The 13,877-nt window shown below is 43.4% G+C and overlaps 1 protein-coding gene across 1 annotated transcript in view; it reads right to left on the bottom strand.

Moving 5' to 3' along the window:
• Positions 1–1,111: 1,111 nt before the first annotated feature.
• LOC124613711 (ankyrin repeat domain-containing protein 33B-like) overlaps positions 1,112–13,877 on the bottom strand; it is a 451,902-nt gene continuing 439,136 nt past the window's right edge. Inside the window, exon 7 of the mRNA XM_047142430.1 lies at positions 1,112–1,828. Within this exon, the coding sequence (XP_046998386.1) occupies positions 1,673–1,828 (156 nt within the window). The 3' untranslated portion in view covers positions 1,112–1,672. The remainder of the gene's footprint in view (positions 1,829–13,877) is intronic.

Here is a 13,877-nt window from a genome sequence, read left to right as displayed (position 1 = left end):
AACACAGTGAGCAGCAAGAATGGTTAATTTCCCTCTTGAACACATTTTTTTCCTCTCAAAAGATGATTGTGTGATAGAGTAGCCATATTTATCATTTAGTTTCTGGGAAAGAATTGTCTCAGTCAAAAGCCAAATGTAAAACACTAAATATAAGCAGTGACTTGCTGCTCTTAAAATCTGTAACTAATTCCACACTGCAAAACATCTTAATTCCAGCATTATTTTCATTTTATAGTCAGAAAATTTTGAACAATAATGATTACTATTACAAAGCCCAGTTTAGACAAATGTGAAAGGTCACATGCTGGAAGGAAGCATATAGACTTTTTCTACTTTGAAAATTTTTTTTCGCAGTAATATTGTGTCTTGAAGTAAAATATCTAGTGCGAAAGAAAAATTAATCTTAAAAGAAGGTACCAACTAGTGCAGAATAAGTTCACCTTCTGATCAAGGCCACTTGAAATAATTGGTTCAAACAGGTACTCAGGGCTGCAAAAAAATTTGCCAATAAATGTTATATGTCAACACAAGAAACAATGTAAAAGTATCACAGTGCATCAAGGACATGCATGAGCTACAAGCTTGATGAGGAAAAGTCTCTGAGAAAGAGAAAAAATTCTCCAAAGTAAGAGGGATAAGATCTTTTGATGTTTTGGGCTATAAACACTGTTCCTGCAAGGATGGTTATGTATTTAAGATTTATGGAATCTGGGCAAAGAATGAGATGATTTGAAAGACCTGTTTTTTGTTAATCCTCACAAGGCATAGTAATGTTTGTAAGTGTTAAAGAAGTTGGCAGTGATTTTTTTAAAGGGGTGAGACAGAGGGAGGGGCAGAGAGAGAGAGAGAGAGAGAGAGAGAGAGAGAGAGAGAGAACTGGACATCAGAAGTCTAAAGAAGAGATGAAGGTGCATTGGTAAGTTTTTTGTGTGGACATTGAAGTTCATTAAAATTTTAGCATTAAAGGAGAATTATTGGCAGTTAGAACAGTTTTGCAGATGTACAAAATAGCCTTTTTGCAGGATCAAAGCTGATATTGGAGAACACGTGTGTGTGTGTGTGTGTGTGTGTGTGTGTGTGTGTGTGTGTGTGTGTGTGTGAGTGAGTGTGTGTGTGAGTGGGAGTGAGAGAGAGAGAGAGAGAGAGAGAGAGAGAGAGAGAGAGAGAGAATGAATTTATTTTCCACTTAAATACAATGAATATAAATTTTTCTTGCATTTATTTTTCTGCTCATTTGTTGTAACTGCTTTCACCAATTTTTCATTTTCCAACTGTATAGCTTAATGTTCTACAAAGAATCTGAACTTATCAATATAATAATCTTTGTTCTTAATGGAATCAAAATTTTAGGACCTGTGAGCTTGTAGGCACTGTGTAAAGGTTATAGCTTGATGATTTTTAAACTGAAGAGTTCAGTGCCATCTGTGCAATTTCTGATGCTCCACAGACACAGCAGTGCTGTTCAGTTATTTATGATGTTCTCCTCCTAATCCAGCTGTTTCTGCCCCAGCAATTTCACTGGATTTTCAGAAACAATTTAGCACCTGTGCATCCACAGCTCCAAAAGAAGGAAACACCACAAGTTCTTGTACACACACTTTCAGCCTTTGTTGATGAACGCCATTTTATACACTGGAGCCAGTGTGTATGGCAATGGACCAATGAGTAAATGTTATTTCTTCTTTTTGTGCCTTGCAGTTCCTTGGGCTGACTTTGCTGTTGGTGGCTTTTGTTGAGTTGTATGCTGCTGCTGTGGTGGTTGCTGCATCACATTTTCTTCAGTCTCTGCTTCCTGGGCATTGTCGGATCCTGCCAGTGTCACCTGCACCTTGAAATGATTGAATAATTATAAATTACATGTTATATATACATTTGCACATACAAGCAAAACTAATTCTAGCAGCAGGTAATTATCTTTTTTATGTCTGATACTCCATTTAAGACACTAAGGGATAATATAAGGGCAATCGATAGGTAGTATTATTTGTAAATTTCAAAGAGACAGGTTTCTGAATGATAAATCTGCAGATATATATATTTGGATGTGAGTTAATGTTATCATTAATCCCTAATATTACAACAGCTTCTTTAGCTATCTTCATCAGATTTGAAGATCTCAGCTGATCACCATATAGATTTAAATTAACAATCTAATAGAAGACACCCTGGGCTGCTGCCAAAATATTCAGGGAAAATGACAACATTTACTCAGATGCAAACTAAAAATTTTGAGTAATAACAGAAGGCTTCTAATATCATTATTCTCAATAGCAGTGGTGGTCCTGAAGCAAGAATTAGATTTTAGTTGTTATCCACTGCATCACTTTTTTCATATGTTAGGCAAAAGCTTACTTTCTTGAGCCAATGGATACTGTTTAAAGGTAGAAAATATTCAGATCTTTTTATTTTTTGAGGGCCATGTACCATCACATTTAACATTTCTTTCGAAAAAATCATATAATATTTTGGAAATTAAATAAATTACTTACTGTATGTTTTTTTGTATTTATTACAACGGAATCACACAAGCATTTTTCAATGCATTGTGAACTTAATATTTTAATTTGGTATTTTTATTGAGCCAGGCTGTCTAGCAATGTTAAGTATACAACAACAGATCTAATAATAAGCAGCTGTTAAAAGAAAAAGGACAGTAACACCAACTGTAGGCTGTGGAGAAAGAGGAGCAGCAGAGGTGCCCACATTTGCAGTACTTTGTTATAAACCATGATGTGGTGAGATCATGGAAAATGTTATTCTGATGATTTCAATAATATTTGAACACAGTTTCAGACAACCACATTTCAAAATGAAGTTGGCCATCTGTGTTGGGAAAAGACAAGTAATTTTAATTTTGAAAGGTTTTAGGGACACTGTTTGTAATCCTAAATATCAGCATTCTCTTATTAAAACCTTCTTAATCCAACTAGAGCTGCCACTGATTTGACTACATCACCTCAGGAAGCTTGTACACGGTGCTGGTACTACTACGACTACTACTACTAGTAGTAGTAATAGTCGAAACTGGGGACATTGTAACTTCCTTTAATAGACTTACTTTGTTTAAGTGACAAGAGATCGTATTGACACAAAGGTGATCTGTTGCACTCTCTTGTATTATATTTAGTTTTGTATCACACTCCACTAACAACTGAAATAGTGGTGCCCTTAACTACCACTTATTGACAGTTAACGGGGATTTACTAGGGTATTATCTGAGGTCGAACTCAGAGGCTCATTCCACGTAGCTATTGGTAACCAAAAGTAACCATTTTGATGAATAAATTAGGGACAGTCTATAGATCTTTAGATTTGAATGTGTTAGGTGTCACACAATGATTGCCTGCTAAATGACACTTTTGGCTCTGCTTGTACATGATCAACATATAAATTGGCAAAGTTGATTCTGACTTTCGAGATTTAAAAGCAATCAGGTCTGGGTTGTAACTGCTGTGAACACAGCACTTCTGTGGTTTATCAGTGTTAATGTGTTTCAACAAACTGTTCATCTTCTTACATGTTAATATAACATGGGCAGTTATTGGGCACCCTGCTGTCACGTGAGTGTTTCTGGGACATCGGTAAGAAATATTAGAAGTGAACTAAGGGCAATCAAGAAATGGCTTTACACACTGAGGAACAGTCAAATACAACTGCAGCAGCACAATGATGTATAAAATTTGGCTAGATAAGCAATAACATGGCCCTTAGAAATCCAGTCATTTTTACTCAGTTACTTCATACTTAGGGACAATAAATTGCAGAAATTTAGAATCTGATTGTATGTTAATGGAGTGGAATGTAAGTTAAATAACATCTATTAGAGTGTGATTCTTGAGTTTCTCCCGGCGTATTTGATAATCAAAATATCCACGGGTGTGATGCCGGTCTATAGTGTCCAACGGGCACAATATTTCGGCGATCATACATGTCGCCATCATCAGGTGAACTGACGGACTGAGCTCCTGTGAACGTGCCGGCACGGAGATCCGTACGCTATGGCTGCTCAGAGGGAACTGGGTTCGGTCGCGGCGGCGGCCGATTTAAATACCCTCCGCCCGCGGCGCGCTCCCTCCGCCGTCCGCGCCCCGCGCCACGGTCGCGCGGTGGAACAGATTGCGACGGCTTCTGAGATGACGTCGGTGTGATGGCTCTGTCCGCCGTGGTCGTCACAACTATACGTTTGCTCGATTTACTCTTGATCAACCCAATCGCTGGTTCCCAAGCCTTGCTGACATTATAGCCACAGTCACGGTTTATGAGGTCGTCATTGGCGCGAATTTCGATGGCCTCTCTAACAACGCTGTCCCAGTATCTCGACGTCTGTACCAGAATCCTCGTGCGGTCATACTCCATGGCGTGATTTTCCGACAAACAATGTTCAGCGACCGCCGACTTGCTCGGATACATCAGTCGAGTGTGCCTCTGGTGTTCACGGCATCGATCCTCGACGGTACGCATCGTCTGACCAACATACGACTTGCCACATTGACACGGAATCTGGTACACGCCGGCCTTCCTCAAACCGAGGTCATCTTTGGCGCTCCCCACCAGTGCACGAGTTTTATTTGGAGGACAAAACACAGTTCCGACCCGGTGTTTCTTCAGAATGCGGGCGATTTTCCCCGAGAGTGCGCCTGTGTATGGAATAAATGCAGTGCCTACCTCCTCCCTCGTGACTTCATCCATCTCAACAGGTTGTGCTGCAGTGGTTGGGCGAAGAGCACGTTGAATCTGCCACTCTGAGTACCCATTTTTTCGAAATACAGTTCTCAGATGTTCCAATTCCTGGGGTAGACTCTCTGCGTCAGAGATAGTGCGCGCCCTATGTACTAGAGTTTTAAGTACCCCATTCCTCTGTGAAGGGTGGTGGCAGCTGTCGGCGTGCAAATACAGATCAGTGTGCGTTGTCTTCCGATACACCCATGACCTAGGATGCCGTCAGCCCTTCTCTTGACCAAGACGTCAAGGAAAGGTAATTTACCCTCCATTTCAGTCTCCATAGTGAATTTGATGTTGGGGTGTATGGAGTTTAGATGTGTAAGGAAGTCAAGGAGTTTATCCACACCATGTGGCCAGATGGCAATCTGTTCCACCGCGCAACCGGGGTGCGGACGGCGGAGGGAGCGCGCCGCGGGCGGAGGGTATTTAAATCGGCCGCCGCCGCGACCGAACCCATTGCGACAGCGAGAGCGAACGGCATACATTTCTCCGACGCTGAAGCGGCGCAGCTCACTGAACAAGCGGAGCGGCTCGAAGCTGCAATGCAGAAGTCCTGCGCCGTGCAGTAGAGGAGGACGCTGAACGGTAGCCGATCGCCGCCGTTCTGCATCAGCCTGATGAAGCTGCACCAAGTCACTGACGACAAGGCGCAGCAGAGGGCCTAACAGCAACGCATGCGTTGCCGCGCCGGACTCTTTATGTTACAGGGAAGAAGCCACTGCGGCCGGCCCAGGAGACTACTAGCGAGCCCAGCCGCAGCACCCGGACTGACCCAGCTAACGACCTCGCAACACATAGGTAACGATGCACGATACCTCATGCTAACCTTCCCTCACCTTGCATGCTCTGTCGCAGCTAGCAAGCCGCTACTGCCCTTACTACCCGTCCTACTGTCGCAGAGGTTTTTTTCCCTTGGCGCTGGCCTTGGCATTTTTTTCCTCTGCTCTTACAACCGCTACCCTTCGATCGTTTTCGACCACTTCTATCTCCTGATGGACCATGTTAATGAGTAATCTTACCCAGACGCATGGATAACATCACAGCCTGCATCCTGTGACGCCTGATTCAAAAACTAACATGTTTACGGAGGTGACAGTAGAACTTTTGGTTTGGTCACCACGTTGGTGCGGGCGTGGAGGGGCCCCATCCTTATTTAAAAGACCGAACCCAGTTCCCTCTGAGCAGCCATAGCGTACGGATCTCCGTGCCGGCACGTTCACAGGAGCTCAGTCTGTCAGTTCACCTGATGATGGCGACATGTATGATCGCCGAAATATTGTGCCCGTTGGACACTATAGACCGGCAGCACACTCGTGGATATTTTGATTATCAAATACGCCGAGAGAAACTCAAGAATCACATCATACACCTTTACGGGGAGGAGATGTATCGCAGCATGAAGAAATTTGAAAAGTTGCGCCACCGTAGATGTCATTTGCTAAGTACTCTTGCCTTTCTAAAGAGATGTTGTTCCGAGAATGTTGTTCCAAATTTTGCTAAGGTTATGCATCACATCGATTCTGCAGCAGCTAAGAGAATCAAGAAACGAGCCAGCCTCGCATTGGTACGTGAGAGAGTGCAATTCACCCGCCGGAGCCTTGAGTTTATCTCACAGGAATTACTCAAACTACATTTGCAACTGGCTAGTAAGTTCACTTCTTGTTCCTGGGATTGGATTGATGGTGTCACCTGATTCCGCCCACAAGAAGGCTACGGGACGTCAAACAGTAAGTTCTCACGTCTTCTTGACAAACCATCTCTGCAGGTTCCGTGCAAGACTGTCATCAATTTGAGTGGCATGGTGTTGAGTGATGATGCGGTCTCGGTTTTGCAGAAAGGTCTCAACTTCACTCCCACCACCAAGTTCACTCCAATCGCAGAAATTGTTAGTGCTGTTGAACAGGTTGCAGCTCGACTTCCGCCAGAATCAGCCGAGGAAATACGTCGTGAAACTTGTCGTGCGTTGACGAAATCCAAGCCGATGAAGTCAAATATCAGCAGTAAAGAGAGGGCGGCCATTCGTGATCTGAGGGAGCGCTCTGAAATTGTTGCCTTACCGGCTGACAAAGGCAATGCTACAGTTGTCTCCCATAAGGACTACACTGATAAGATGCAGAGCCTGCTAAATGACGATTCCTACCGGAAGATCAGCGTTGACCCTACAAAGAAGGTGGAGAACAACACGAGGGCGCTTCTCAAGGACTCAGATTTACCGGAGGGTGACGCTAAGAAATTGTTACCCCAAGGTCCGGTACCGCCTAGACTATATGGACTCCCGAAGGTTCACAAAGAGGGGGTACCATTACGCCCCATTGTCAGCAACATCAGGGCACCTACATATTTGTTGGCCAAATACCTGACGGGAATATTAAGTCCTTATGTGGGTAAATGCCCTCATCACATCCGTAATTCCGTGGATTTTGTTAAACGCCTTGATAGCTTCGGGTTGGATGAGTCAGATATCATGGTGAGTTTTGACGTCGTTTCCTTGTTTACGAGGGTACCCCTGCGAGAGTCACTAGAACTGATTAGTCAGAAGTTTGACGAGAAGACCACTGAACTTTTTAGGCATGTCTTGACTTCCACGTATTTTCTTTTTAATGGAGAATACTACGAACAAACGGAGGGAGTCGCCATGGGTAGCCCACTCTCACCGGTGGTAGCGAATTTGTTCATGGAGAACTTCGAGGAGGAAGCCCTGTCGTCATCCGTATGGAAACCTACTTGCTTTTTCCGTTACGTGGACGACACGTTCGTCATCTCACCACATGGTATGGATAAACTCCTTGACTTCCTTACACTTCTAAACTCCATATACCCCAACATCAAATTCACTATGGAGACTGAAATGGAGGGTAAATTACCTTTCCTTGACGTCTTGGTCAAGAGAAGGGCTGACGGCATCCTAGGTCATGGGGTGTATCGGAAGACAACGCACACTGATCTGTATTTGCACGCAGACAGCTGCCACCACCCTTCACAGAGGAATGGGGTACTTAAAACTCTAGTACATAGGGCGCGCACTATCTCTGACGCAGAGAGTCTACCCCAGGAATTGGAACATTTGAGAACTGTATTTCGAAAAAATGGGTACTCAGAGTGGCAGATTCAATGTGCTCTCCGCCCAACCACTGCAGCACAACCTGTTGAGATGGATGAAGTCACGAGGGAGGAGGTAGGCACTGCATTTATTCCATACACAGGCGCACTCTCGGGGAAAATCGCCCGCATTCTGAAGAAACACCGGGTCGGAACTGTGTTTTATCCTCCAAATAAAACTCGTGCACCGGTGGGGAGCGCCAAAGATGGCCTCGGTTTGAGGAAGGCCGGCGTGTACCAGATTCCGTGTCAATGTGGCAAGTCGTATATTGGTCAGACGATGCGTACCGTCGAGGATCGATGCCGTGAACACCAGAGGCACACTCGACTGATGTATCCGAGCAAGTCGGCGGTCGCTGAACATTGTTTGTCGGAAAATCACGCCATGGAGTATGACCGCACGAGGATTCTGGTACAGACGTCGAGATACTGGGACAGCGTTGTTAGAGAGGCCATCGAAATTCGCACCAATGACGACCTCATAAACCGTGACTGTGGCTATAATGTTAGCAAGGCTTGGGAACCAGCGATTGGGTTGATCAAGAGTAAATCGAGCAAACGTATAGTTGTGACGACCACGGCGGACATAGCCATCACACCGACGTCATCTCAGAAGCCGTCGCAATCTGTTCCACCGCGCGACCGTGGCGCGGGGCGCGGACGGAGGAGGAAGCGCGCCGCGGGCGGAGGGTATTTAAATCGGCCGCCACCGCGACCGAACCCAGTTCCCTCTGAGCAGCCATAGCGTACGGATCTCCGTGCCGGCACGTTCACAGGAGCTCAGTCCGTCAGTTCACCTGATGATGGCGACATGTATGATCGCCGAAATATTGTGCCCGTTGGACACTATAGACCGGCAGCACACCCGTGGATATTTTGATTATCTATTAGAGTATTGTAGGCTTCTCATCCAAGGATTGTGTTCAATAAATCCTAACATAGGAGAGGCTTCAGTAATGTGAAACAAATCATACTATATATTAATAGGCAGAATATGTCCTAGCAGCCTACTTCTGCCAGGTAAAAAAACAATTGTTAATTACAGGAACTACTTCTACACTATTTTTAAAGCATTAAAATCAGATTATTACATGTTTTTGCACAAAAGCAACTATTTGGAGAAAAAAGTAACACTGCTCTCCTTCAGTTGCTGTTTTGATCTAGAACTTCATTATTAACATTTATGTAAATTTACTGATTTAACCTGTCCATACACTGGAAAAGAAACCTGTTTAATATTAACACCAGCATAACCAGAATTTACATCCTAAAGTCAAGATATTCTGATACGTTATGCTCTGTTAATAAAATACTCTTTCTTCTTTTTCTTTTTATTAATATTTCATTCTCAGTACACATATTAATAAAAGTTTCGCATCACCCCGGTTCCCAGAACTCCTGACGTTAGATATTGACTGTGGGTATTATATCATGGACACAGTCCCTTTGACTGTTCAGAGAAGTCACTAAACTGCCCAAAGATTTAAACAACCATGCATGAGCATTGCCTATTAGATGGAGGGGCCCCAACAACGTATCAGTTCCAGTCATCCCACCAGGAAAGAGGTACATGGCTCGTGTTGTCTGCAGTTCAACCATGCCTAAATGGCCAATACCACAGTTTGATTATGTTCGCATTGTTACTTTGTGCCAGAAAGGGCTCAAAACAAGGCAAGTGTCCAGGCGTCTCGGACTGAACCAAAGCGATGTTGTTTGGACATGAAGGAGATACAGAGAGACAGGAAATGTCGATGATATGCCTCACTCAGGGCTACTACTGGAGTGGATGACCACTACCTACAGATTATGTCTCAGAGGAACCCTGAAAACAACACCACCATCTTGAATAACGCTTTTCGTGCATCCACAGGTTGTCATGTTACGACTCAAACTGTGTGCAATAGGCTGTGTGATGTGCAACTTCACTCCCAAAGTCCATGGCGAGATCCATCTTTGCAACCACAACACCATGCAGCGCAGTACAGATGGGCCCAACAAGATGCCAAATGGACTGCTCAGGATTGGCATCACATTCTCTTCACTGACGAGTGTCGCTGCCTTCAATCAGACAATCGTCAGAAATGTGTTAGGAAGCAACTCAGCCAGGCTGAACGCCTTAGACACACTGTCCAGCAAGTGCAGCAAAGTGGAGGTTCACTGATGTTTTGGGGTGGCATTATGTGGGGCTGATATACACTGCTGGTGGTCATGGAAGGTGCCATAATGGCTGTACGATATGTGAATGCTATCCTCTGAACAACAGTACAACCTTATTGGCAGCATATTGGCGAGGCATTCATCTTCATGGATGACAATTTGTGCCCCCATCATGCACATCTTCTGAATGACTTCCTTCAGAATAATGACATCACTCAACTAGAGTGGCCAGCATGTTCTGCAGACATGAACCCTATTGAACATGACTGGGATAGATTGAAAAGCACTATTTATGGATGACGTGACCTACCAACCCTCTGAGGGATATACGATGAATTGCCTTTCAGGAGTGGGACAATCTGGACCAACAGTGCCTTGATGAATGTGTGGATAGTATGCCACAATGAATACAGGCATGTATCATTGCAAGAGGACATGCCACTGGGCATTAGAGGTACCAGTGTGTACAGCAGTCTGGACCACCACCTCTGAAGGTCTCATTGTAAGGTGTTACAACATGCAATGTGTGGTTTTCCTGAACAATAAAATGGGTGGAAATGATGTTTATGTTGATCTTTATTCCAATTTTCTGTACAGGTTCCGGAACTCTTGGAACCGAGGTGATGCAAAACATTGTTTGATGTGTGTATCTACACTGACCAGTCACATTAATTTTCCCACTTATCTAAAGCCTAAATAAACACCTTTTGCAGCACCAGATGTGCAGGAAGAGAGCCAATGAGGTTCTGCAAGGTTCTGACAGGGATGCGGAGCCATGCCAAATCTGGTGCTGTGGCCAGTTGTGCTCGGTTTCTTGGCCGAAGATCCATGGTGTGAACAGCTGGATTGAGGTTGTCACACAGATTCTTGACTGGGTTTAAAACCAGGGAGTTTGGTGGCCATGGGAGTACAGTAATCCCATCCTGCTGCTGTTTGAATCACACATGTACACTGTGAGCTATGTGACATATTGCGTGGTCCTGCTGTTAGGTGCCGTTGTGCTTGGGGGGGGGGGGGGGGGGGGGAAACTGCATGTAGGGTGGACATGGTCCCCAAGGATAGATGCATACTTGTGTTTATCCATTGTGCCTTTCAGAATGAAATCACCAGGGAATGTCATGCAAACGTTTCACAGGCCATAACACTCCCTCTTTTGACCTGGACTCTTCCAACAACTGTTGCAGGGTGTTTGCTTTCAGACATTTCACACTGTAAATGTCAACAACCTTCTGTCTGATGGAGCATAAAATTTGACTTATTTGAAAAGGTCACATGCCACCACTCAGTGGACCCAGTTGTGGTGCTGGTATGCAGATTCCAGCCTTTGTCACTCATGAACAGCAGCCAGTACGGATGCATGAACCAGGCACCTGCTGTGGAGGCCCATATGCAGTAACATTTGCTGAAAGGTCATTGAGTAGACACTGTTGGTAGCCACTTGTTTTATTTGGATGGTCAGTTGCTCAACAGTTGCATGTCTATTTGCCTGTACACACCTCCACAGCTGCCAATCACCCCTGTCATCTGTGGCCCATGGAGCATCACTGTCACCTCAGAACTGGTTTTGGATAGTGCCATTTTGCCATGCATGGTATACTTTAACCACAGCAGCACACAAACATTTTAGAAACTTAGTCATTTTGGAAGTCCTTAGACCCTTGTCTCAAAGCTGATGACCATGCCCTTTTGGAAGTCAGATAAATCACTCCACTTCCATATTACTAGAACGAATGCACTGTTTTCTGAGTCCCCTCGACACTCTTTATATGCTCTCCACTACTCGTGCTGCCACCTGCCGTCTTAGTGGTTATGGCACATGGACGTAAAACACAGGTGATGGTCACATTAATGTTACTGGACCATGTACCAGAAACCTGTTACAAAGTTGTTATCAGCATGTAAACTTTAATCTTGACTCCAGTCAGGAATGCATATTTCATACAAAGATTATTTTGGCTTGTGCATGATGGTTTTGAATTTCATACTCAATCCTAACTTCACTCCAAGTTCTATTAAGAGGCTTCTGTGTGATGTTTGGTTATGAACTTTACATAATATTCATCTTGTGATTTTATAGGATAAGTACTTCTTACAACTGAGTTTCTAATGCATTCAAATTGTGACATTTAAAATCAGTGGGTATTACCATTTTGAATTGCTGAGTAAAAAACGCCACTGCAGCTGTTTGGTCACTATTTAAAAAGCATAACTGGTTTCATATCGTTAGTTACACCATCAGGTGAAGTCAGCTACAACATGATGCTGGAGTACAAATGATATCAAACTTCTTCCAATTCCTAGAATATAACTCTATTTATAAACACATTTAGTAGGCCACGGTAAACTAATATAGAATGAGGGATTTGGGTGTGTGGGGGGGGGGGGGGGGGGAGGACAAAAGCCAGAACTGCGTAGCAGTGTTTCAGACGAGTGGAGTATAGGGGAATATCGTGTTGTAACTGACTTCATCTGATGATGAAACTAACGTTATGAAACCAACTGCACTTTTTAAATAAAGTCTCCACACAGCCGCAGCAGTGTTTTTTACTAAACTTGAAGTTTTTTAGTTGTGGATGTCAGTTCAATAAACTTAAGTGTTTGGTTTTGATTTGTTGAAGAAAGACATTGACAATCAAAACAAGAAACAGGTTTCTCCCTGGTTATAAAGGTTGATTTATTGTTTAACTGGGCCTACATTATGTATGCATAATGATTACTTGGTCTGACAACTACATTGCTCTCTCCACCTCCTGAAATATTTCTAGACGTCTGAAATAGATAACCATTTCTAATAGATTGTCTGATGGACTGACAGAAACATAAATTTCATATTTAATTGTAATGGGTGATCTCGATGTGGCTGTGAAAGGCTATGATGCGATGGAGATGATGTTTTGAGGATTGTGAAGGATGGGTTAATGGATTTGGCTGTGCAGGAGGCTAAGAGATGCTGCATAGGTTGGGATGGATTGGAATTAGACAAGGATCTCTAGATTAGAGGAAATGAGATGGAAGTGATTCAGGGTGTATTTTGTGGAGGCAGTAAAGTGAGATATTAATAGGCTGTATATTGAAGGATGTAAGGTTGCTCAGTATTTTGGGGGATGGTCATGACAAAGTGGATTATATCTTCAGAGATTGTGAGCAGGGACTACTGGTTTTTTTGGTGGAAGTAGTTTATTACAGATGAACAGAAAAGAAAATTGGGGATCTGTTACATGATGATCACTTTGGCTTTAGGAGAGGTAAAGGCGCCAGAGAAACAGTCCTGATGTTGTGCTTGATAATGGAATCAAGGCTGAAGAAAAATCACGAAACTTTCATAGGAGCTGCTGATATGGAAAAAGCAATTGGCCATGTAAAATGATGCAAGATGTTCAAAATTCTGAGATGGGCTACAGGGTAAGATGGGTAATAATACAATATGTACGAGAACCAAGAATGAAGTGCTCACATTAAAAAGGATGTAAGAGAGGTATGCAGTCTTTCACTTTGCTGTTCAATCTGTATATTGATGAAGCACTGATGGAAATAAAAGAAAAATTCAAGAGTGAGATTAAAATTCAGGGTGAAAGGATATCACTGACAGGTTCACTGAGGACATTGTTATCCTCAGCCAAGGTGAAGAATTATTACAGGATCTGCTGAGTGGAATAAATGGTCTAATGAGTAAGGAATGTAGATTGTGGATAAACCCAAGAAAGATGAAAGTATTGAAAACTAGCAGAAATAATAATAGTGAGAAACTTAACATCAAAATTAGTGGTCATGAACTAGATGAAATTAAGGAATTCTGCTACCATGCAAGCAAAATAAGCCCATGACACATGAAGAACATAACAAGCAGATTAGCACATGCTAAGAGGGTGTTCCTGGCCAAGAGAAATCTACTGGAAACA

Source organism: Schistocerca americana, chromosome 4, assembly GCF_021461395.2.
Source record: "Schistocerca americana isolate TAMUIC-IGC-003095 chromosome 4, iqSchAmer2.1, whole genome shotgun sequence".
In the NCBI taxonomy this organism is placed as follows: Eukaryota; Metazoa; Arthropoda; class Insecta; order Orthoptera; family Acrididae; genus Schistocerca; species Schistocerca americana.
Note: the sequence above shows the minus strand (reverse complement) of the source record. Positions and strands in the feature narration are given on the sequence as shown.